Raw genomic sequence first — 26,902 nt, 5'->3', positions numbered from 1 at the left:
CTGGTTGATTTATGCGAGTTGTGAAGGTTAATATTGTGGACCATCGGACGAGGTGAACTATGACTTCGCGCCGAGTGGGGGAGTCCACTATCAATGAATGGATTGCGAGTCATGTGTTATATCAGTTCTGGCCTGAAATGTATATATGTGGTACTGAAAAGTTCTCCCAAAATTTACATGTGTTTAAGGCCCGAGATCCTGTAGAGAATAAGGTTGGGACTTCCGGTATGTCCGCTTCCGTAATAATCTTATACTTTAGTACCAAAGGAGTTAGAGAAATAACATTAAATTTACAGAAGGTCTACTCAGCGTGGACGTCACGGTTGCGGATTTTGGGGTGCTTCGAAGGAAGTACAGTGGTTGGCGAGATTCTGGACTATGTGGTTTGTGCCTAGATTTGTCTGTATGGAGCTCTACTTTTGTGATCGTTGTGTATAAATAGGGGTAAGGGTTACTCTGAGAAGAATCGAAGAGTATGTTAAGAAATGGGTCAGCTCAACAGTGTTGAGTCAGCATAACAAAAGAAGAAATTGGTCTTGGGAGAGATAATTCTCCACAGGTGTCCGTGGCAAGCATATGAAGAGGGCAGACCAATCAATACAACACCGCCCACTTGGATCGGTTCTCAAAAATGCTTTTGAAAGAGTTTGTTTCCCAAACTCTCTGTAATTCATGGCGCGTAGGGTTTGAACGATTGCGTCAGGTCACTATGACGGTGTCATACTATGCCATCGGGTTCAATAAGTTAGCCCGTCATATTCCAACTGTGCTTCCTACAACCAGTGAGTGAGTCCACAGACTCATTAAAGGACTTAATAATGATCGTAAAATTTTGTATGACTCAGGAGCTACAGACTAATACTTCATACTTCATTTCCGCTAGTGGTAGAAATTGCCAAGATAAGGAAACCAAGATGCTTCGAAGTTCTGGGGGATTCAGAGGATTCTACTGAAAACAAAAATCATTATGGCAGGGGCTCAGGCAGTCGGCCAGCCCAGTCCGCACATCGAATTACCCGGGGTGCTCCAGTAAGTTCTTTTAATATACCACCGGCATGAGTTTCCTATGATGGTTATTCCAGTCATCTGGCACGGACTCAATATGAGCAGCCAAACCCGAAAAGGGTTTGTTATGAATACTGCGATACTAGGCACATCATGAGAAAATTGTCCCAAACTTGTGAGAGGCATATTTCATCAAAGCACTCAGGCTACGTGCCCCATTGTAGTTACTACACCACCCACATGACCAGTTAAGGGTGGAGGACAGGCGGATAGAAGGCGTCCTAGAGGTGGAGACCCAGCCATTGCTATATTTGTTTTATGGTATAGTGGAGGTCGTTACTTCAGATGGTGTTGTTATAGGTACGACTTCGATTTAAAATAAAGGAATAATTTCCTTAACTTGATTCGGTTCTGAGAATCAAGACCAGTCCTCCTATTGCGTCCCACTTATGAGTGGGCTTCGTAATTCTATAATCTACTTATGTGTCTACTTCTGTTAGGAGGTTTTATGGAGATAACTACATCTATCATTCCATGATGGACTCTAATAAGATCTGTGAGGATAAAGGTGCCTTTCTGGTACTTATTTCGGTATGTTCTGATGTATTTTCGGATAATTAATTATAAATTGTAAATTATATGCCCTACCGGTGTGGGGTTCATTATGTGTTATGATTTTGTTTAACGAAAGTTATTTAAAAAGGAGAAAATTGAAAGTTTCGATTGGCAAGATGTGCATATTGCTTGTGATTCAGAACTGAGGCCGAGGTCCTCGTATTTTAAAATAAATTGATATGTTTAAACCGGGTTATGAGCTACGGTGGAAGTTATATAAGGACGAGATCCTTGTGGAAAAAAAATTCTTGTGTTTAAATTCTCCCTAGTGAAAATTAAATTTGTACTATAGTACTAATAGGGAGTCATGCCTGCTAGGCTTATTTGAAAAATATTCGTATGAAATTCTCTGTGCATACTTGCCAAATTCGTGTTGTAATATTGAGTTGTAACCTACGAGGTAGGTGCCCGCCCAGGTGGCGTTAAATGTGACTCGTTAATTCGGGTAAATAATTATGAGGTCTTCATGCCTCGCATCTCGTTATTAGTATTGTGAAGGTTTGAAACGAGATTTTTGTTAACATGAAGTTAATTGACGATTCTGTAATTGATTATAAACAACTATTAAGACCAGATTGACCCAGAAAGGTATCCCATTCAGATGGTCAGACGAGTGTGAGTTGAGCTTTCAGAAGCTCAAGACCGCTTTGACTACGGCGCCAGTGTCGGTATTACCCACAGGTTCGGGATCGTATACGGTATATTATGACGCATCTCACATTGGTCTTGGTGCAGTATTAATGCAAGATGGCAAGGTAATTGCATATGCGATGCGGCAGTTGAAAGTTCATGAGAAGAATTATCCTGTCCATGACTTAGAATTGGCAGCCATTGTTCATGCGCTGAAGATTTGGAGGCATTACCTCTACGGTGTCTCATGTGAGGTATTTACTGATCATCGCAGCCTTCAGTATATGTTCAAACAAAAAGATCTTAATTTGAGGCAGAGGAGATGGTTGGATTTGTTGAAAGACTATGATATCACCATTTTGTATCACCCCGGAAAGGCCAATGTGGTGGCCGATGCTTTGAGTAGAAAGGCTATGAGTATGGGCAGTCTTGCGTATATTCCGGTTGGTGAGAGGCCATTAGCTGCAGATGTTCAGACTTTGGCTAATCATTTCGTGAGTTTAGATGTTTCAGAACCCAGTCGGGTTCTAGCTTGCACAGTCGCTCGGTCTTCTTTATATGAGCGCATCAGAGAGAGGCAGTATGATGATCCTCATTTACTTGTCCTTAAGGACACGGTGCGGCACGGTGATGCCAAACAAGTTGCTGTGGGGGAAGATGGAGTTCTGCGAATGCAGGACCGTATTTGTGTGCCTAATATGGATGGGCTTCGTGAGTTATTTATTGAAGGGGCACACAGTTCCAGGTATTCTATTCATCCAGGTACCGCTAAAATATATCAAGATTTGCGGCAACATTATTGGTGGAGGAGAATGAAAAAGGATATAGTTGCACATGTAGCTTGGTGTCTGAATTGTCAGCAAGTTAAGTACGAGCATCAGTGACCTGGTGGTTTGCTTTAGAAGTTAGAAATTCCTGAGTGGGAGTGGGAGCATATCACTATGGATTTTGTTGTTGAGCTCCCACGGACTCAGAGAAAATTTGACGCAGTTTGGGTTATTGTGGACAGGTTGACCAAGTCAGCCCATTTCATTCAAGTGGCAGTTACCTATTCTTCAGAGAGGTTAGCTGAAATTTACATTCGTGAGATTGTCCGCCTTCACGGTGTGCCTGTGTCTATTATTTCAGATCGAGGTACGCAGTTTACCTCACATTTCTGAAGGGCTGTACAACGTGAGTTAGGCACGCAGGTGGAGTTGAGTACAACATTTCATCCACAGACAGACGGACAGTCAGAGCGCACTATTCAGATATTGGAAGATATGCTTCGCGCTTGTGTTATAGACTTTGGAGGTTCTTGGGATTATTTCTTTCCACTTGCGGAGGTTTCTTATAATAATAGCTACCAATCGAGCATTCAGATGGCTCCATATGAGGCATTATACGGAAGGCGATGTCGATCGCCAGTTGGTTGTTTTGAACCGGGAGAGGCTCGGTTGTTGGGTACCGATTTGGTACAGGATGCCTTGGATAAGGACAAGATTATTCAGGATCGACTTTGCACAGCTCAGTCTAGGCAAAAGAGTTATGCTGACCGTAAAGTTCGTGATATTGCATTCATGGTTGGAGAACGAATATTGCTCCATGTTTCACCTATGAAAGGTGTAATGAGGTTCGGAAAGAAGGGCAAGTTAAGCCCTAGGTATATTGGACCCTTTGAAATTCTTGAAAGAGTGGGTGAAGTAGCCTATAGGCTTGCATTACCACCTAGTTTATCAGCGGTTCATCCGGTATTCCATGTGTCTATGCTCCGGAAATATCATGGGGATCCGTCCCATGTGTTAGATTTCAGCTCAGTCCAATTGGACAAAGATTTAACTTACAAGGAGGAGTCGGTGGCTATTCTAGCCCGGCAGGTCCGACAGTTGAGGTCAAAGAGTTATACTTCAGTTCGGGCGCAATGGAGAGGTCAGCCGGTAGAGGCAGCTACCTGGGAGTCCGAGTCGGACATGCGGAGTAAATATCCACACCTTTTCTCCAGCTCAGGTATTTTTTTCTAACTCCGTTCGAGGACGAACGTTTGTTTTGGAGGTGGAGAATGTGATGACCCAAAATGTTATATTTAAATTTAGTAAGTAATTTTATGTTCTAAGACCTCGAAAAGCACCATTTATCATTCCTCGACTTGCGTGCGCAGTCCGTACATTTTTCCGGAAAGTTTTTATGTGAAAAATGGATTAAAATGGGAAATAGAGGTTTAAAACTCAACTAAATTAACTTTGGTCAACATTTTGAGCAAACGGACCCAGATCAATGTTTTAAAAATTCCAGTAGGTCCGTGTCATGATTTGGTACTTGGGCGTATGCCCGGAATCGAATTATGAGGTCCCTGGCCCGAATTATGAAATTTTGATGAAAAATTAAAAGCTTGAAAGCTTAATGATTTCTAAGAAATTACTGATGTTGGATTTATTGATCTCGGGTCCGTATTTTAGTTCCGAAGCCCGATATAGGTCCACTATAATATTTATGACTTATCTGCCGAATTTGGCGAGAATCGGAGTTGATTTGACGTGACTCGGACGTCCGGTTGTAAAAATATAAGTTTTAAAGTTTTCTTGAAAACTTCCTTTGATTTGGTGTCTGATTCATAGTTCTAAGTTTTATTTTGGCGATTCGATCGCGCGAGCAAGTTCGTATGATATTTTAGAACTTGTGTGCATATTTGGTTTGGAGTCCCGAGGGCTCGGGTGAGTTTCGAATAGGCTACGGGATATTTTGGAATTTGAAAATCTGATATTTTGCTGCAGCAGGTGTTCTGGCATATTCTTCTTCGTGTTCGCGAAGGTACTCTCGCGAACGCGAAGAGTAAACTGGGCAGCTGGATCTTTCTTCTTCGCGAACGTGAAGGCTTGGTCGTGAACGCGAAGCGATGGGGGCATTACCCTTCGCGAACGCGACCATCTCCTCGCGAACGCGTAGTGTTAGGCACACCTGGGGGAGGGTCGATCATTCCTTCAGTGCGAACGCGAGTTATGCCCCGCAAACGCGAAGGCCAGGGGGGAAATCTTCGCGAACGCGATGGAGGACTCGCAAACGTGGAAGCCACGGGCTGCTACTCATCGCGAACGCGACAGGCCCTTCGCGAACGCGAAGAAGGCCTGACCCCTGTGACTTAAAACAGAACCAAAAACGAGATTTTTCCCATTTTTCACAAACCCTCAATTATATCTCGGCTTAGGGGCGATTTCAAAGGAGTTTTTCACGATTTCGGACTGGGTAAGTGTTCTTTATTATATACTGATTGTATTTCACAAATCCATGTCTATATTTATTATTTATTTCGGATTTAGATGGAAGAAATTGGAATTTTTGTAAAACTTTCCAAAAATAAAAACTTAAGATTTGAAGGTCCATTTGATATCGGAATTAGACAAATTTGGTATGGTTGAACTCGTATCGGAACGGTGTTCGGATTTTGTGAGTTTTTTCGGAATTTGAGACGTGGGTCCCACTGCCAAATATTTTAATAAATTTCGAATTTTTATCAGGAAAATTTGTAAATTCATATGGAATTAATTCCTATGATTATTATTGAATATATTGAATTATTTGTGAATAGATTTGAAGCTTTCGGAGGCAAATTTAAAAGAAAAAGTTGTGATTAAATAATTGATTGGAATTTGCAAAGCGAGGTAAGTGTCGGGGTTAACCTTGACTTGAGGGAATAGAACTCTTAAATTGTTTGTTATGTGAATTGCATGTAAACGACGTATAGGCGAGGTGACGAGTATCTATACGTCGTCAAATTAATTATTTGCCGGCTTACTTGAAAAATCTTAAATTATTTTTAATCATAAATTAATTATTATAATAATTGTTTCTCTCTTATTCTTTGCAAATATAAATTCTTGAATTCTTGTATTAATTGTTACGTGCTATTTGAATTATGTGCCTTAATTGTTATTTGATATTTAGCATAATAAATATTAAACTGCCTATTTGCTCCCTGATTCCCATAATAATTTGCTATTTGTCATTGTTTGCTTCATAATTAAACCACAATTATTGTATGCTTGTTGTCTCATAATTTTATATTAATTGTTATATTTATTGGAAAAATTTCTTCTATACTAATTGGTAAATGAAAATGTTGGAGGAGCGGGTTGCACGCCGCAACATGATTGATTATAATGAATATATTGGAGGATCGGATTGCACGCCGCAACATACTTATTAAAAGTCAATATTGGAGGATCGGGTTGCACGCCGCAATAGACTTATTAAAAGTCAATATTGGAGGATCGGGTTGCACGCCGCAACAGACTTATTAAAAGTCAATATTGGAGGATCGGGTTGCACGCCGCAACAGACTTATTAAGAGTCAATATTGCATGATCGGGTTGCACGCCGCAACAGACTTATTAAAAGTCAACATAGGAGGATCGGGTTGCACGCCGTAATAGACTTAATTGAATGTGAATATATTGTGAGAGCGGGTTGCACGCTGCAACAGAATTGAATGTGAATATATTGTGAGAGCGGGTTGCACGCTGCAACTGAATTGATGGAAATGCTAATTGGTTATGACTGCTGAGTTGGTTTCAATTATTATAAATAAGTTACTTGATTTATTTCTATTATTGTTGTTGTATCTAATATTGCGCACAGGTAATGTAAGTGACCCACCTTAGCCTCGTCACTACTTCGTCGAGGTTAGGCTCAGCACTTATCAGTACATGGGGTCGGTTGTACTGATATTACACTCTCCACTTCTTGTGCAGATTTTGGAGTTGGTCCCAGCGGCGTACCATAGACTTGCTCGGATTTCAGCTATCAGAGGAGACTTGAGGTATAACTGCATGGCGTTCGCATTTCTGAAGTCCCCGTCTATTGTACTTTAGTTGTGTGTTTATTTCTAGACAGCTTTATTTTATTCAGACCTTTATTTGTATTTATTCTAGAAGATTGTGCACTTGTGACACCAATTCTATGATGGTATTTAGACATCGTTATTATTATGGATTATTTCAAAATTGCTTCCGCATTTGCTTCCTTGTTATTAATAAATTTAAAAATTATTTTTAAAATGGATAATGTTATTCTAACGTTGGCTTGCCCAGCAAGTGAAATGTTAGGCGCCATCACGGTCCGGAGGTGAGAATTACGGGACGTGACATATACTTTAAATTGTTTGACCTTTTCCTGCTAATTGTTATACCTGTTTAGTTGAAACTTGATTTCTTTTACTCTGTGCATTATTTGAAGGGTGATTTTCTTTAAATTAAACATTATTAATATGAAGTATTGGACATTTTTAAATTTAATATTGAATGCATATTAAAGATATTTAAATATTATTTTTCTGAATTATTTATTCTTGAATATTTTTGTAAGATTTTTGTACTCATTGTGATGGAGCCGTGAGCTCTTTATTGTGAAAAAATATTGTTGTTAAATTATTTTGACAAGATAAATTATTTGAGCACTTGAGGTATAAATTGTGATATATTGTAATATTGATACGCATGCGGTGGTATAAGGTCTGGGTATTGAAATGCATGCGGTGAGATAAGGGTGGCTTGATACGCGTGGCTAGTAGGGAAAACTACTAGAAGTCATGCGGTGTGATAAGGATGGCTAAAACGCGGGATGCTATTTCGGGAAAAATATTTTCTTTAAAATAAATTGTGAAGGCTCCCGCGGTGAGATAAGGAAATGTGATATTGTAAATTTATTTATGATTTGGGACTACGAGGCGGTACCTCGGGAGTGCCCCTGTTGAAATTGATTTATGGCCGCAGTTCCCTTGATTATTTGTTGTGATTTTCTTAATGTTGAAAGGAAATTCTGTTTTGTTTCCACGAGATATCATTTGCCATTATTTTGCGTAATTAAATGGTGACATACTACTTGATTCATTTCCAATATCATTTTATTTTACTATATTATTAAACATTTTACCATGCCATTATTATATTCCAGTAGGGCCTCACCTGACCTCGTCACTACTCTACCGAGGTTAGGCTTGACACTTACTAGGTACCGTTATGGTGTAATCATACTATGCTTCTGCACATCTTTTTGTGCAGATCCAGGTACATCTTACCAGCCTAGACGTAGTGAGTTACCTGTGCACGGAGACTTCGAGGTATATCTGTCAGCGTCCGCAGACTCCGGAGTCCCCTTCTATCATATTTATGTTACTTCCTTATATTTTATTTAGACCTTGATATATAGAGACATTGAGAATAATTTCTTAGAAGCTTGTGATTTATTTCTACCGGGTTTTGGGAGTTGAAATTGTTTGAATTGTAGTTTATTTATTTCATATATTTATTATTATTTCGCATTGTTAGGCTTACCTAGTTTTAGAGACTAGGTGCCATCACGACATCCTACGGAGGGAATTTGGGGTCGTGACAAATTGGTATCAGAGCACTAGGTTCATAGGTGTTATGAGTCACAAGCAGGTTTAGTAGAGTCTTGCGGATCGGTACGGAGACGTCTGTACTTATCTTCGAGAGGCTATGGAACTGTTAGGAAATATTCACTTCTTTGATTCCTTATCGTGCGCCTTTGCTAATTTTAATTTCTAAACAATTTTCTTTCTATTCTCTCACAGATGGTGAGGACACGCATAACCGGATCCGATGATCAGACACCCGCGCCCCCTGTTGGAGCCGCAAGAGGTCGGGGTCGGGGCAGAGGCCGAGGAAGACCACGTGGTACAGCTAGAGCACCTTCACAAGCTACTGCACCAGAGCCACCAGTAGCTCCAGTTGGAGAGCAGGTACCTGAGACGCCTGTTACTACTCCTGCACTCCAGGAGACTCTTGCCCAATGTTTGAGCATGTTTGGCACTTTAACTCAGGCAGGGTTAATTCCACTTGCTCCTGCCACGTCACAGGCCGGGGGAGGAGCACAGACTCCCGCCGCCCATACTCCAGAGCCACGTGCCCAAGTTGACCATGCCCCAGAGGTTATCTAGTGCAGCCAGTTGTGCCAGTTTGGCCTGAGATTAGGACAGCAGTTTCAGAGGGGGAACAGCTCAGGCTCGAGAGGTACAAGAAATACCACCCTCCCACTTTCAGTGGTTTAGCTTCAGAGGATTCTCAAGGTTTTCTGGAGGAAAGTCATTGTATCCTTCGTACTATAGGTATTGTGGATTCTAGTGGGGTTTCTTTCACGGCATTCTAGTTTAGAAGAGCAGGCTACCAGTGGTGGCGGGCATATGAGTTGGATAGTCTCGCTGAGGCATCTTCACTCACTTGGACTCAATTTTCAGATATGTTCTTAAAGAAGTATATTCCTCAGAGTCTTAGAGATGCATGGCGTGTAGAATTTGAGCAGCTGCGCCAGGGTTCTATGACCGTGTCAGAGTATGCGGTCTGATTCAATGATTTGGCTAGGCATGCACCAGCCTTAGTTGCTACTGTTCGAGAGCAGGTTCATAGATTTATTGAGGGTCTCCACCCTAATATCAGATACAGTATGGCCCGAGAGCTAGAGATGGACATCACATACCAACAGGTGGTGTCAATTGCTAGGAGATTGGAAGATATGCGGATTCGGGAGAGGGAAGAGAGGGAAGCTAAGAGACCCCGAGATTCTGGCACATATAATAATTCTCCTGCCCCAGTTGCAGCCCGTCATGGTCGAGGTTATGTTAGTCATCCTATTCATTCAGCACTTCCAGCTTCCAGTGGTATTCTGGCTACTCACAGACCTCAGGTTCAATATTATGCACCGCTAGTGTCTTCTGTACCTCCTATACAGGGTGCTTTCGGCGGGTAGTCTAGTCGATTAGGCCCGAGCCAATCCCAGCAGCTACGTCCTCCTAAGGCTTGTTTTGAGTGTGGTGACACTCATCATATTATGAGAGATTGCCCCAGATTTAGGAGGGGTGCACCTCCACAGATTTCTCAAGCCCCACTTATTCCACCGGGCCCTCAGACTTCTCAGGCCATGATTACTGCACCAGTTGCCACTCCACCTGCACATCCAGCCAGAGGTGGATGTCGGGCAGGTAGAGGTCGCCCTAGAGGGGGAGTCCAGGCCAGATATTATGCCCTTCCTGCTAGGACAGAGGCAGTTGCATCTGATTCTGTTATCACATGTATTATTCCGGTCTGTCATAGAGATGCATCAGTCTTATTTGATCCAGGCTCCACTTATTCTTATGTGTCATCTTATTTTGTCCCATATTTGGGCGTATCACGTGATTCCTTGAGTTCTTCTGTTTATGTATCTACACCCGTGGGTGAATCTATTATTGTGGACTGTGTGTATCGGTCGTGTTTAATTGTTATCGGTGGTTTTGAGACCAGGGCTGATTTATTATTGCTCAGTATGGTGGATTTCGATATTATTTTGAGCATGGACAGGTTGTCGCCCTATCATGCTATTCTGGATTGTTACGCCAAGACGGTGATGTTGGCTATGCCAGGTCTACCGCGGCTAGAGTGGAGAGGTACCTCAGATTATGTTCATAGCAGGGTTGTTTCATTTCTTAAAGCTCAACGAATAGTTGAGAAGGGGTGTGATGCGTATCTGGCCTATGTGAGAGATATTAGTATTGATACTCCTACTATGGAGCCAGTTCCTGTAGTGATGGATTTTCCTGATGTATTTCCAGCAGATCTTCCGGGTATGCCACCCGACAGGGATATTGACTTTGGAATTGATTTATTACCGGGAACTCAGCCATTTCTATTCCACTATATCATATGGCCCCAGCAGAGTTGAAAGAATTAAAAGAACAGTTACAGGAGTTACTTGATAAGGGTTTCATTCGGCCCAGTGTATCACCTTGGGGTGCTCCTCTCTTATTTGTGAAGAAGAAGGATGGTTCTATGCGGATGTGTATTGATTACCGCCAGCTGAACAAGGCTACAGTGAAGAACAAGTATACATTTCCATGCATTGATGATCTATTTGATCAGCTTCAGGGTGCCAGAGTGTTCTCTAAGATCGACTTACGTTCAGGCTATCATCAGTTGAAGATTCGGGAGCCAGATATCCCAAAGACTGCTTTCAGGACTCGGTACGGTCATTACGAGTTCCTTTTGATGTCATTTAGGCTAACCAACGCCCCAGCAGCATTTATGCACTTAATGAATAGTGTATTTCAGCCCTATCTTAATTCTTTCATCATTGTGTTTATTGACGACATTCTGGTGTATTCCCGGAGTCGGGAAGATTATGAACATCACCTGGGGACTCTACTTCACCCTTTGAGAGAAAAGAAGTTATATGTAAAATTTTCTAAGTGTGAATTCTGGCTTGATTCAGTGGGATTTTTGGGTCATATAGTTTCATGCGAGGGGATCAAGGTAGATCCGAAGAAGATTGAAGCAGTTCAGAGTTGGTCCAGACCGTCCTCAGTTACGAAAATCCGGAGTTTCCTTGGTTTGGCAGGGTATTATCGCCGATTTGTAAAGGGTTTCTCTTTTATTGTTGCATCTATGACCAAATTGACCCAGAAGGGTGCTCCGTTCAGGTGGACCAAGGAATTTGAGAAGTGCTTTCAAAAGCTCAAGACAGCTTTGACTACAGCCCCAGTATTGGTATTACCTACAGGTACAGGATCTTATACTGTGTATTGTGACACGTCGCGTATTGGTCTCGGCGCAGTGTTGATGCAAGACGGTAGGGTGATTGCCTACGCGTCCAGACAGTTAAAGGTGCATGAAAAGAATTATCACGTACATGACCTGGAGTTAGCAGCTATTATTCATGCCTTAAAAATTTGGTGGCATTATTTGTTTGGTGTCCATTGTGAGATCTACACCGATCACCGGAGTCTACAACATCTGTTTAAACAAAAGGATCTTAATTTGCGACAGCGGAGGTGGTTGGAATTGCTTAAGGATTACGATATCACCATTCTCTATCATCCTGGGAAGGCCAATGTAATGGCCGGTGCTTTGAGTCGTAAGGCAAAGAGTTTGGGCAGCTTAGCATATTTACCGGTAGTAGAGAGACCTTTAGCCTTGGATGTTCAGGCCTTGGCCATCCAGTTTGTTAGACTGGATATTTCCGAGCCGAGTTGAGTTTTGGCTTGCGTGGTTTCTCAGTCTTCTCTTTATGATCGTATCAGGGAACGTCAGTATGATGACCCTTATTTGCTTTTCCTTAAGGATACAGTTCAGCACGGTGATGCCAAGGAAGTCACTATTGGAGATGATGGTGTACTACGGATGCAGGGCAGGCTATGTGTACCCAATGTAGATGGCTTGCGTGAGTTGATTCTCCAGGAGGCTCACAGTTCGCGGTACTCCATTCATCTGGGTGCTACGAAGATGTATCAGGACTTGAGACAGCACTATTGGTGGAGGCGGATGAAGAAAGACATAGTGGAGTATGTATCTCGGTGTCTAAATTGTCAATAGGTGATATATGAGCATCAACGACCAGGTGGATTACTTCAGAAGTTAGAGATTCTAGAATGGAAATGGGAGCAGATCACTATGGATTTCGTTGTTGGGCTCCCACGGACTCACCGGAAGTTTGATGCAGTTTGGGTGATTATGGATAGGCTGACCAAATCAGCTCATTTCATTCCTGTGATTACTACTTACTCTTCAGAGCAGTTGGCTCAGGTATATATTCACGAAATTTTCAGACTTCATGGTGTACCAGTATCTATCATCTCTGACCGGGGTACACAGTTTACCTCACGATTTTGGAGGGCAGTATAGCGTGAGTTGGGTACTCGGGTAGAATTGAGTATAGTATTTCACCCTCAGACGGACGGGCAGTCCGAACGCACTATTCAGATACTGGAGGATATGCTTCGTGCGTGTGTGATAGATTTTGGGGGTGCTTAGAATCAGTTCTTATCACTTGCGGAGTTTGCTTACAACAACAGTTACCAGTCAAGCATTCAGATGGCTCCGTATAAGGCCTTGTATGGCAGGTGGTGCCGGTCTCCAGTGGGTTGGTTCGAACTAGGCGAGGCTAGACTTTTAGGTACAGACTTGGCTCAGGATGCCTTGGAAAAGGTTAAGTTGATTCAGGATCGACTTCGTACAGCCCAATCTAGACAGAAGAGTTATGCGGATCGGAAGGTTCGTGATGTTACATTCATGGTTGGTGAGCGGGTATTGCTCCGGGCTTCGCCTATGAAGGGTGTGATGAGGTTTGGGAAGAAGGGCAAGTTGAGCCCTATGTATATTGGGCCTTTTGAGATTCTTGAGAGAGGTGGAGAGGTGGCTTACAAACTTGCACTACCACCTAGTCTCTCTGCGGTTCATCCGGTATTCCATGTTTCCATGCTTCGGAAATATCATGGCGATCCGTCTTATGTGTTAGACTTCAGTTCGGTTCAGTTGGACAATGATTTATCTTATGTTGAGGAACCAGTGGCTATTTTGGATAGGCAGGTTCGAAAGCTGAGGTCAAAGAACATTGCTTCCGTGAAGGTTCGGTGGAGGGGTCATTCGGTCGAGGAGGCAACTTGGGAGACCGAGCTTGATATACGCAGCCGTTATCCACACTTATTCACCAGCTCAGGTAATTTTTCTAACTCCGTTCTAGGACGAACATTTGCTTTAGAGGTGGAGAATGTGATGACCCAAAATGTCATCTTTAAATTTAATAATTAATTTTGTGTTCTAAGACTTTGAAAAGCACTATTTATCATTCCTCGACTTGCGTGCGCAGTCCGTAAAATTTTCCGGAAAGTTTTCAGATGAAAAATGGATTAAAATGTGAATTAGATGTTTAAAACTCAACTGAGTTGACTTTGGTCAACATTTTGAGCAAACGGACTCGGATTAGTGTTTTAACAGTTCCGGTAGGTCCGTATCATGATTTGAGACTTGGGCGTATGCCCGTAATTAAATTCCGAGGTCCTTAGTCCGAGATACGGAATTTTGATGAAAAGATTTAAAAGTTTAAGTTCAAATAGTGACCGAATGTCGAATTATGTGCAAACGACCCTGGAATAGAGTTTTGATGAATCCAGCAGCTCCGTATGGTGATTTTGGACTTAGGAGCATGATCGAAATTTTATTTGGAAGTCCGTAGTGAAATTAGGCTTGAAATGGCTAAAATAGGAATTTAAAGTTTGGAAGTTTGACCGGGGAGTTGACTTTTTGATATCGGGGTCGGAATCCAGTTCTGAAAATTTTCAAAGCTCCGTTATGTCATTTATGACTTGGGTGCAAAATTTGAGCTGAATCGGACTTGATTTGATAGGTTTCGTCATCGAATGTAGAAGTTGGAAATTCTAAGTTTCATTAAGCTTGAATTGGAGCATGATTCGTGATTTTAGCGTTATTTGATGTGATTTGAGGTTTCAAATAAGTTCGTGTGATGTTTTAGGACTTGTTGGTGTATTGGGTTGAGGTCCCGAGGGCCTCGGGTGAGTTTCAGATTGTTAACGGATCAAAAGTGGGACTTAGCTGCTGCAATTTTTCTGCTGGAAATGCTGTCAAAATCGAGCTGCCTGCCAAAATCGGGCTGCCTGTCAAAATCGAGCTCCCTAACAAATTCGAGCTCCTTGACAAAATCGCAAAATCGAGCTCCCTGTCAAAATCAAGTACCTGTCAAAATCAGACTCCCTGACAAATCGAGCTCCCTTACAAATCGAGCTCCCTAACAAAATCGAGCTCCTTGTCAAAATCGGACTCCCTGACAAAATAGAGCTCCCTGACAAAATTGAGCTCCCTCACAAAATCGAGCTCCCTGTCAAAATCGGACTCCCTCACCAAATCGAGCTCCTTGACAAATCGAGCTCCCTAACAAATCTGTAAGTTATAAAAACAGGGGACTTCGTCCCATTTACCTTTTTGACGAATTGGAGCTTGAAGAGAGGCGATTTTTATATATTTTCAAGGAAAAAAATTTGGGTAAGTGATTCTAACTCGGATTTGGTCAATATACACGAACCTATCATTGTTTTCACCATTTAATTAGTGTTTTGAGATTGAAATTTGAAAAATTTTAGAAATCTCATAGAAACAAATTTTTGAGATTTCGGTGTCGATCCGGAGTCGGATTTGAGTGAAACTGGTATGGTTGGACTCGTAATTGAATGGGTTATCGGATTTTGTAAGTTTTGCCGGATTCCGAGATGTGGGCTCTACGGGCAAGTTTTGAGCTAATTTCAGATTTCATTGAAAAATGTAATATTTTCTTATGAAATTGATTTCTATAATTTTTGTTGACGGTATCGAATTAATTGTGACTAGATACGGTCGACCGGAGTTGGAAAATCGTGGAAAAGCATAATACTTGGTTAAATTGGAGCAAGTCGAGGTAAGTGACTTGTCTAACCTTGTGTGGGGGAAATTTTCCCTAGAATTGATATTGATGTGATTATTGAAATGTGTTGAAAGTCGTGTACACGAGGTGACGAGTGTGTACACGGGCTAAATGTGAAAGATTATATTTTTAAATTGTGTAGATCATTGTTGCGCATTTATTAAATTATTTTATCTTGTTATATTCTTCATCATTGATCTGAGATATATACTTTAAATTGTTTGACCTTTTCCTGCTAATTGTTATACCTGTTTAGTTGAAACTTGATTTCTTTTACTCTGTGCATTATTTGAAGGGTGATTTTCTTTAAATTAAACATTATTAATATGAAGTATTTGACATTTTTAAATTTGATATTGAATGCAACGTATTAAAGATTTTTAAATATTATTTTCCTGAATTATTTATTCTTGAATATTTTTGTAAGATTTTTGTACTCATTGTGATGGAGCCGCGATTTCTTTATTGTAGAAAAATATTATTGATAATTTATTTTGGCATGAGCCGTGAGCTCTTTATTGTGGAAAAATATTGTTATTGAATTATTTTGACAAGATAAATTATTTGAGCACTTGAGGTGCAAATTGTGATATTGATACGCATGCGGTGGTATAAGGTCTGGGTATTGAAATGCATGCGGTGAGATAAGGGTGGCTTGATACGCGTGGCTAGTAGGGGAAACTACTAGAAGTCATGCGGTGTGATAAGGATGGCTAAAACGCGAGATGCTATTTCGGGAAAAATATTTTCTTTAAAATAAATTGTGAAGTCTCCCGCGGTGAGATAAGGAAATGTGATATTGTAAATTTATTTATGATTTGGGACTACGAGGCGGTACCTCGGGAGTGCCCTTGTTGATATTGATTTATGGCCGCAATTGCCTTGATTATTTGTTGTGATTTTCTTAATGTTGAAAGGAAATTCTGTTTTGTTTCCACGAGATATCATTTGCCATTATTTTGCGTAATTAAATGGTGACATACTACTTGATTCATTTTCAATGTCATTTTATTTTACTATATTGTTAAACATTTTACCATGCCATTATTATATTCCAGTAGGGTCTCACCTGACCTCGTCACTACTCTACCGAGGTTAGGCTTGGCACTTACTGGGTACCGTTGTGGTGTACTCATACTACGCTTCTGCACATCCTTTTGTGCAGATCCAGGTACATCTTACCAGCCTAGACGTCAGTGAGTTACCTGCGCACGGAGACTTCTAGGTATATCTGCCAGCATCCGCAGACTCCGGAGTCCCCTTCTATCATTTTATGTTGCTTCGTTTTATTTTATTTAGACCTTGATATATAGAGACATTGAGAATAATTTCTTAGAACCTTGTGATTTATTTCTACCGGGTTTTGGGAGTTGAAATTGTTTGAATTGTAGTTTATTTATTTTAGATATTTATTATTATTCCGTATAATTAGGCTTACCTAGTTTTAGAGACTAGGTGTCATCACGACATCCTACGGAGGGAATTTGAGGTCGTGACAGTAATTTATGGATAAGAGCAGAAGTTGCCAATATTCTGTAGCTTGCTTCACTGGAATAGCTGTAAAGGAGTTTTGAAACATGTCAAACAGAACGTCGTAGTTTTTCTTTCTTGTGAGAAAATTTGGTTGAAAGAATGCATAACCCGTAGATAGACAGCTAACAGATCTCAATGGTACTGCCCCTTAACCATTTTTGGCCGTCGTACTTAAACACAAACACATGACAAATAGTGATTCTAATGGGTGAAACTCGATCATCAGGTAGCAATTGCTTCTTGTTTTGAACAGGTGAGAAAGTAGATTTTCATGTCAGAATGAAGTGAACACAAGTGAAGCTACTACTGAAAAAGGAAAAATAGAAAAATTACCTGGAGGTAGTTTAGAAAAACACTCCGATCATCAAAATAAATTGAAGCTGATTCTATGTGAGTGAAGCACAATGTAAACAAGTAGCTTTCTTTGGTTAACAATAAACATAAGCAGGTAGTTTAGAAATGCAATAAGAATGAAAATAGATATAAGTTCTAACCAATATTCAGTTCAAAATATCCAAGCACATAAAAAGTCCCAGATAAAAACTGGCTAGCACCACAACACCACTGGAGCGGAACCAGAAACATCAACATAAGCAGACTTATTGTATTTCTCCAGTCTGGTGGCTATTGCAGCAATGTTAACTTTGTTTTGTCGACTGTTTTCCCAACAGTAGCAACAGCTGACGTATTATGCAGTATGATGCTTAGAACCTAGAGAATACAAAACTCCTAGCAACTTGAGCATCTGCAGACTGCAAAAATCACAGTACCTCTCTTTTTTGAATTTGTACTATTACCACTAGTCTACTACTAATCACAGTGCTTGATCTTTTATCATCATGTGAGTCCAACTATATCTATATGCAGTAGACCTCATGAAAGAGACGGTATTTGGCAGTTTTATTTTTAGTAATTAAAAGTATTTTATCTACCAAAGAGATATGTACAGCTAAAAACAAAACTACTTAGTATTCATCATACACATTCGTTAAGGATATAAATTGAGCTTCTCTATTCTCCTTGCCAATCTAGCCTTCAAGCTTACTCTACAGATCACCTCCTGAACAATTCCTCATGCTATTTTGATAAGAACATATAGTTTTTTGATAAGGTGTTTGGCAGTCATCTTTAGAGATATTAACTAACTAAATTCAATGTTTCCCATACATAACGATAAAAAATAATGAACGACAAAATTCTTTAATTGAGAAAAGGGCAGAACCGAAGATCAAGAGAAAATGGAACATTATTCTGCGCAATCTGTCTTTTTAGTGGCCTCATTATGTTCCTACTGCTAAGGGGGTAAAGTTACAAAAGTTGCAGTTCATGAAGTACATACATATTCATTTGACCATTATGGAACTATGGATGGTTGCAGTCATACTTGCTGTCGTTGTTATCATAAAAATTGTAGATAGGACAGGTTGATCACCTGGACCTTCGATTATCTTTAGTATTTTGGCATGTATGTTCTTAAATAGTATGATGCAAATATATTTCACCAATTTGAAATGATAAAACTCAAGAAAAGGAAATTGATCCAGTAACTCAGCTTTTCTTTGTAATATTTCCGTAGGGAATTGCTTGAATTAATGAGGTGGATTGGTCTAAGGATGAAGAATTGAATCAACGACTATTGATCAGAAGAGAAGAAAAAGACTTTTGGAATTGTTTTGGGCCTATAAGTGCCCCATTAAGTTGTTATTTGTTCAAATAGCAGGTTGCGCACAACTTAAGGATATCTTGGTAGCGGAGAACATGAAAAGGAGGATACAAAGTATAAACCATCAAGAGCTAAACTGTAGGGCAGCACCATCATGATTCACGTTAGAAGAATCGGACAGCAAAAACTTTGCGTTTAACTGCCTTTTTTAGAATTTCTGCAATAGGACTAAAGCTGGAGGCATTAGGATGGAAAATGAGACTTTTGCTCTGCTTCAACATAATTGTTCACCTTTATCTTGCTAAAGTGATTAACTTGAGGTAATTTATCCTTGTTATATGTTACCTTGGAATCAGATTTCAGTTGTTTGGTGCAGAAGAAACATGAATAAGTTGGAGAAAAGTAAGGATGTAGAGGTGGGGATTGGGGTGGGAAAGATAGGGAGAGTCCATCTAATATAAGCTACTCTGGAGGAAATATGACTTTATAAGTTTGTTGCTGAAAAGAGTATTAGGGAAGAGTCAAAGAAGCTGAAATAGCATATATAGCAACTAGCGAAGCAACTAATAGAGTGCACAAATGAAGTGTACAAGAGAAAAAATTTGATGTTGTTAACGGACAGTGAACTTGAGGAAATATTACTTTCAGATGCCAAAAAATGCATAGCTCAACATCACTGGCCTATGCATTCTGTTTTCACTTCTTAAGACCCATCATCAAGCCTCCTATATTCATTGCTACAAATGAAAGTTTTTGTTAAGGTACTAAATTAATCCGACTTCTCCTATTTACTGATGTCGTCTTACTTTTAGCAGCTTGATATTACAAATCATACGAATAGTGATCCTATACCAACAACCTAAAAATAGTGAAACAACAAAATTCTTTAAACAGGAAAACACAAAACAGACATCAAGAGAAAATGTCAAACAAATCAAAGAAACAGGACATCAACAAATGAGCAAAAGCAAAATAAAAAAGAGCATCTTTCATAATTGAACTTTTCATTATAAACAATAAGAATGAACTCTAAGTGTTACATAGACCTTTAGAAAATGACAACATCATCTACATTGCACAAAATCGATGATGAAAAAATGTGTTGGTTGTTAATTAACACCAACATAATCTAAATATCCAATAAGTCAATGTCAGAATCATGCTCCTAAATCCCTAATATTTCACAGATATCCTAACAAAAAGTACCCAAAATCAAAAAAAAAAGTCATCTTGGATTTCAAAGAAACTCAAGAATAAAAAATATCCTTTTCAGAAATCTACCAAACTTCAATTTTCCAGAATCAGTAAAGCAAGTCATTCTGCACTGAACCATGATCCCCAAAATCCAATATAGATTCCCAATCAACTTCCTCCTCATCACCTTCCTGATAACAGCATTCTTGATTTTCCACGTTCAGCACTCCAAAGAATCCATCAGAATCAGTCTGAACCAACATCAAAGGACTGTTCTTAGACAAAATCACAGTACTCTGTTCTGAGGGTCCTGAGGTTTGGCGATGAACCCCTTCTTGCAAGACACGATCGATGAACCTCTTATACTCTACAACAGTAGCAGCATTGTTTCCTCTGATTTCTGATCTGGGGTTCTTCTTAATCGCACAGATTACAAACTCTTTAGCTTCGTCAGATTTCAACTCCTGAAGAAGATAGTCAGCCAAGAAATACTCCATCATCAACCAGCGGCCATTCAAAGAGGAGTCTTTCTTGTGCTTGTAAGTCAAGCTTCTTTTATACCCAATAATCAGACTATCATCTTCATCAAGAATTTGCTTGCCTTTATTCTGCTGTGTCCAAGTCCCATTACCAGTAGTTCTGTTGAATCGGGCATCAGTGGGCTTCTTCTTCTTCAATTGGGTGAGAAAGTAATGGGTTTTCTTGGAATTCATGTCCCCAATTAATTGCCATGGCTCTTTGCTGTAAACATCTGCATAGACAATCAATTCTTCAGTTGGTAAGCATTTTCCAGCCACAAATTTCAACAATTGCATTATCAGATCAGTGTCAGAGGGACGAAATTGAGCAATCTTCTCCATGGGTTTGGTTCTTTCTTGAGGCATTTGAAAAACAACGACAGAAAACACTTTCTTGAATCGTGAATGACACAAAAAATACAGACTTTGAACTAGAAAGACCGTATTCACGAGGCCACGGTTGGTTTATGAATATCCTTGAATGGACACACTTTTGGAAAGTATGACACGGCAAAAACAGCTGTGACTAATAACGTTCTTTTTTTTTTTTTGCAGGGAAAGGCCAAAAATACCCTTGAATGGACAAATCCAGTTTTGCTTGGATTCTATATTTATATTAAAAAAATTTATTAAATATATATAAATATTTAATTATGAATCTATAACTAAAACAAATTATGACTAATTTATCGAGGTTCTGCCTCATTTTAACCCTATTTGATTTAGAATTGTTTAGTGTTACGCCTCATTTTATTATTCTGTTGGATTCTTCTCATCCGACTTTGTTAATAATTCAAAAGAACATAACATATTAAAAATTTATAGTTGAGTCATACCTCTATATGAAAGCTTAGTATAAACAAAAAAAAAAACGGTATGGTGGTTTGAGTTAGTTCTGGTAGTAACTAACCGCGTGTGTAGATGAGTTATAGAATAAGAGAGTTTCTATCCAATTAATTTATTTTCTTTTGTAATTGGAATTAACAAGGATTAAACATGTTTTTGACTTTAAAAAAAATCCAAAAATAAAAATGTGACGGAAATAAACATGATAGCTATTTTTACCCTCTATAATTGAAAAGATTAAAGTTGTTCAATCCCTTAATAAGCAAATGCATGAGTGAGATTTTATTTATGCGCCGGTTTCGAGCACAATATCATAGAAGGGATACTTAAAAGGGAAAATGATCAAATATACCCCTCAACTTTTATATATTGTTTACATTTAACCTCCCTTATGCTATCAGGCCAAATTTACCCCGGGACCATAAATTTGTTTCCTCGAAAAGATCACCAGTGATGAAAGTAATTAGAAAATAGAGAAATCAGTTGTAATATAGGGTGTGTTTGGTATGAAGAAAAATATTTTTTAATTTTTTCGTGTTTGATCGGCCTAAATATTTTAGAAAATATTTTCCTCATGAACTCATTTTCTTCCAATTGGAAAGAAATGTTTTCCTTATTAAGAGAAGGAAAAATATTTTTCAAAATTCCTTCTCAACCTTCCCCACCATATTCCCCATCCCTATCAGCCCCCACCAACCCACCCCCACACCTCACCACCACCCACCCAACCCTCGCCCCACCCCTACCCACCCCACCCCATCCACCTCACCACACCCTAAATAAAAATATTATTAATAGTACTTTCTTTTCATGTTGTAGATAGTTTTTTTTTATTTCAACAAATGAGTATTTTTTTATGATATAAAAAAGTATTTTTTTTTATTTTAACAAAAAAATACTTTCTTTTTATGTAGAATTTTTTTTTCATTTCACAAAAAAAATATTTTCTTTTCATGATGTAAAAAAAGTATCTTTTTTTTTCATTTCAACCAAATAAGTATTTTCTTTTCATGATGTATTTCTTTTATTTCAATAAAATGAGTACTTTATTTTCATGTTGTAGAAAGAGCACTTTCTTTTTCAACCAAAAAAAGAGTATTTTCTTTTTAGTTATGAAGCACAAATTTCAATGTTATTTTTGCGTAAAAAAGTAAAGCAGCACATTAGTTCTTTTGGGTTTGTGTGAATTTTTAGAGACTTGGGGAAATGGGGAGGGGTGATGAGAGTAGCATAAAAAAATATTTTTCTAAAAAAAAAAAAAAAAATCTACTCTCTAACCAAACGTTAGTGTAAGCATTTATATTTTATCGGATTTAAATCCATAAAATAATTTGGACCATATTAAATTCAAGACATTAGTCTAAATAAATATTGTGGCTAGTAAATTTGGCTCTCTCTCTCTCTCTCTCTCTCTCTTTATATATATATATATATATATATATATATATATATATATATATATATATATATATATATGGGATACCTTTAAATTGGACTACAAATTAAATGATAAGCCCACTCCATTAGCCCAAGGTCCAAATGGCTATTAGCCCATCTTAAAGCCCAGGCTCATGCCACGTGTCAAGTGATGTGGCAATCTAAGTTAAAAGAAAGAGCCAACAAAATTATGCCACGTGTCAAATAATTTGGCAATCCAAACCAAATAAATGAGCCAATGAAATCATGCCACGTGTCGAGAAGGGGTGGCAATCCAAGTCAAATCAACAACCAACAGAAGAAGAAGGAGAACAAGCGTCATGGACGTGATAGAAGGATTGGAGCACCTATCTTCGCTAAAAAGGAGATTTTGACCACAGACTGCCCAAGTCTAATTCCTTCTAGAATGAGGCGAGAGACCAAACTTGTAGTTTCGTGCGGAGAGGTCCTCAAAGCAAAGGCTCATACTATAGTTCACACTAAAGAACGGGAGGAAGATGAAGAAAGTGTAGGGTCCTCATATCATATCACCATTTATGACGAACAAAATACTTCATCTTATATGGAAGTTGAGGAAAAGTGCCTTGATATTCATGTATGTCATCACATATCTTTCAATGATGGTGATCCTCAAGAGGATGAAGACGATAAAGATGCACCACCTGAGCTTGAAGAAGGGGTGAAGACAACGGTTGATGCACTAAAAGAAGTCAATCTCAGAGTAGTTGAAGATCCAAAGCCCACATATGTAAGTGCCTCTCTAACTGGTGATGAAAAGAGCAAATATATTGAGCTACTTAAGGAGTTTAAAGACGTATTTGCTTGGAGCTACAAAGAAATACTAGGTTTAGACCCCAAGGTGGTTGTTTATTCATCTTGCTGTCAAATGAGGTGCTCGTCCTGTGAAGCAAGAACAACGTCGCTTCAGACCTGAACTAGTTCCCTTGATTGAAACCGAAGTTAATAAGCTTATTGAGGCTGGTTTTGTTCGTGAAATTAAATATCCTACATGGATTTCAAGCATCGTCCCTGTAAGAAAGAAGAATGGCCAAATTCGAGTTTGTGTTGACTTTAGGGACCTATATAACGCTTGTCCTAAGGATGAATTTCCTCTTCTTATCCCCGAGCTTATGATTGATGCCACGACTGGATACGAGGCGATGTCTTTCATGGATGGTTCATCTGGATATAATCAAATTCGCATGGCACCGAAGGATGAAGAACTTACTGCCTTTCGCACCCTTAAAGGTATATACTGCTACAAGGTAATACCTTTTGGTTTGAAGAATGTTGGTGCTACATACCAACGTGCCATGCAAAATATTTTTGATGACATGCTTCATAAAAATGTGGAGTGTTATGTTGACTACTTGGTGGTAAAGTCAAGGAAGAAAGATGATCACTTGCAAGATTTGAGGATGGCATTTGAACGGCTTCGGAGATACCAACTCATAATGAATCCATTGAAGTGTTTCTTTGGAGTTACTTCTGGGAAGTTCCTCGATTTATTGTTCGACACTGAGGTATCGAAATTGATCAAGCTAAGGTGGATGCTATCTTGAAAATTCCCGAGCCTAAGGATATTTACGAATAGGCTTACAAGGTAAGCTCGCATATCTTAAAAGATTTATTTCGAATCTAGTTGGATGCCAACCATTTAGTCGCCTCATGAAGAAAGGGGTTCCTTTTGAATGGGACCAAGCTTGCAAAAATGCTTTTGAAAGCATTAAGTCTTATCTGATGAAACCTCTAGTACTGGCAGCCCCCATACCTGAAAAACCATTAATATTATACATATCAGCACAGGAAAGGTCAGTAGGAGCGTTTCTGGCTCAAGGAAACAATGAAGACAAAGAAAATGCACTTTATTACTTGAGTAGGATGATGACGCCAAATGCACTCAAGTATTCACTTATTGAGAAGTTATGTTTGGCACTTGTCTTCTCTATTCAGAAGCTGAAGCATTACTTCCAAGCTCACATTGTGCGACTCTTTTCAAGAGTGAATCCTATCAAGTTTGTCATGTCTAAACCAGTCTTAAGTGATCGATTAGCGAGGTGGTACCTCCAATTTCAACAATTTGAAATTGTGTATGTTCCTCAAAAGGCAATAAAAGGACAAACATTAGAAGATTTCCTAGCTGACCATCTGATTCCAGATAATTGGGAGTTGTCTGATCAATTGCCCAATGAAGATGCAATGGGCATAGAAATTCAACCTCCTTGGAAGATGTATTTTGATGGCGCTGCACATCGTGAAAGAGATGGCGCTGGAATAGTGTTTATCACTTTTCAAGGAGAAGTTTTGCCATATTATTTCACTCTGACATAACGCTGCTCCAATAATGTTGCTGAATATCAAGCGCTCATACTTGGGCTTGAAATGGTTGTGGATATCAAACAATTGCAACTACAAGTTTTTGGAGACTCCAAGTTAGTGATCAATCAGATTTTGGGTAGTTATGAGGTCAAGAAGCCAGAGTTGGTACCATATCACAAATATGCTCAAAGATTGGTAAGTTGGCTTGGAGAAGTAACTATTCAACACGTGCCGGGAAAGAAAAATAAGAGAGCTGATGCATTAACATCCTTAGCTTCCTGTCACGGCCCGAAATTTCCCACTGACGGGACCGTGATGGCGCCTAACATTTCACTTGCTAGGCAAGCCAACGTTAGAAAATCGTTAAACCGATTCCTTATTTCCATTCAGTAAATAACAATAATTAACTAAGATAAAATATAATAAGTACGGAATATTATAAAACTGTATTAATTACTACCACCCAGATATGGAGTTACCATTCACGAGCATTCTAGAATTTACTACAAATAATAGTCTGAAAGAAATACAACTGTCTGAACGAAAGAAACAGTATAACAGAAAGGATAGACGGGGACTTCAAGGTCTGTGAACGCCGACAGATCTACCTTGAGTCTCCGGACAGCAGACCAATAGCAAAATCTCGATCAACCCAAGCCGGTATCAAAATCTGCACAGAAAGTGCAGAGTGCAGTATCAGTACAACCGACCCCATGTACTGGTAAGTGTCGAGCCTAACCTCGATGAAGTAGTGACGAGGCTAAGGCAAGGCACCTACAAATCAATCTGTACAATTCAACAATGTATATGCAAATAACAAAAATGAAGAACTAAATAGAAAATGTCGGGAGGGGAACATACTGAGGGGAATACAAGATAAATAACTACAACAGAATGATCACCGGAGCAGTCAATATACCATGAATCAACAGGAATAGTGAATATAGTAAAGAAAAAATGAACGGCATCACCCTTCGTACTTTTACTCTCAATCTCACCATAAAATTAATAGAAACGGCACGGCATCATCCTTCGTGCATTAACACTCACAATATGGCACGGCATCACCCTTCGTGTATTAACACTCACAATATGGCACGGCATCACCCTTCGTGCATTAACACTCTCCCTTACCATAATGCAATGCATAAATAACAACAGGGAGATAAAATAATAAGTACAAACCTTACTTCAACATTTGATTCCATAATATCAATCTCAACTTTGAAATAAAAACTCAATTATCACTAGAAAATCCGTGAACATGATAAGAATGAAAAATTGAACAACACTAGTATAACACGTAGCAATTGGGCATAGGAATGGGACAATATAAGAATAACAGAGATATGGAAAACAGGTAAATTGGCAGCGCATAAGTACTCGTCACCTCACATATATGCCGCTCACATGAATTTCACTTAGCAAGTAATCTTAGGTTCCTAATTCCCTCAAGTCAGGGTTACACACAACACTTACCTCGCTCCGAAGACCACTTAATTCTCAATCACAGCTTTTCCTTTAGAATTCACCTCCAAACCACTCGTATCTATTTAAAAATGACTAAATAATATCAAATATTGCTAAAGGAATCAATTATATTGCACAAATTAAATTTCTCAAATTTTCTTCCAAAAAGTCAAAAAATTGACCCCGGGCCCGCTTAGTCAAAACCCGAGGTTCGGACCAAAATCCATTTACCCATTCATCCCCGAGCCCGAATATATTATTGGTTCTGGAATCCAACCTCAAATTGAGGTCTAAATTCTCAAATTCCTGAAATTCCTAGTTTCTACCCTAACCCATAATTCTACAATGAAAACTCTTGATTTTAGGTTGAAAATTCAAGAAATGCAATGGGTAATTGAAAGAAAATGGTTTAGAATCACTTACCAACAATTTGGGGAAGAAATGGCTCTTGAAAAACCGC

At 39.2% G+C, this 26,902-nt stretch overlaps 1 protein-coding gene across 1 annotated transcript; it reads right to left on the bottom strand.

Moving 5' to 3' along the window:
* Positions 1-19,643: 19,643 nt before the first annotated feature.
* LOC107789978 (NAC domain-containing protein 41-like) lies at positions 19,644-20,845 on the bottom strand. The gene has a single exon (XM_016611860.2). It carries the CDS (start codon positions 20,734-20,736, stop codon positions 19,960-19,962), a length of 777 nt encoding a protein of 258 aa, XP_016467346.1. The 5' UTR covers positions 20,737-20,845; the 3' UTR covers positions 19,644-19,959.
* Positions 20,846-26,902: the final 6,057 nt, after the last annotated feature.

This window comes from Nicotiana tabacum, chromosome 4 (genome assembly GCF_000715075.1).
Source record: "Nicotiana tabacum cultivar K326 chromosome 4, ASM71507v2, whole genome shotgun sequence".
Classification (NCBI taxonomy): domain Eukaryota; kingdom Viridiplantae; phylum Streptophyta; class Magnoliopsida; order Solanales; family Solanaceae; genus Nicotiana; species Nicotiana tabacum.
This window is presented reverse-complemented; position numbering and strand designations above follow the sequence as displayed.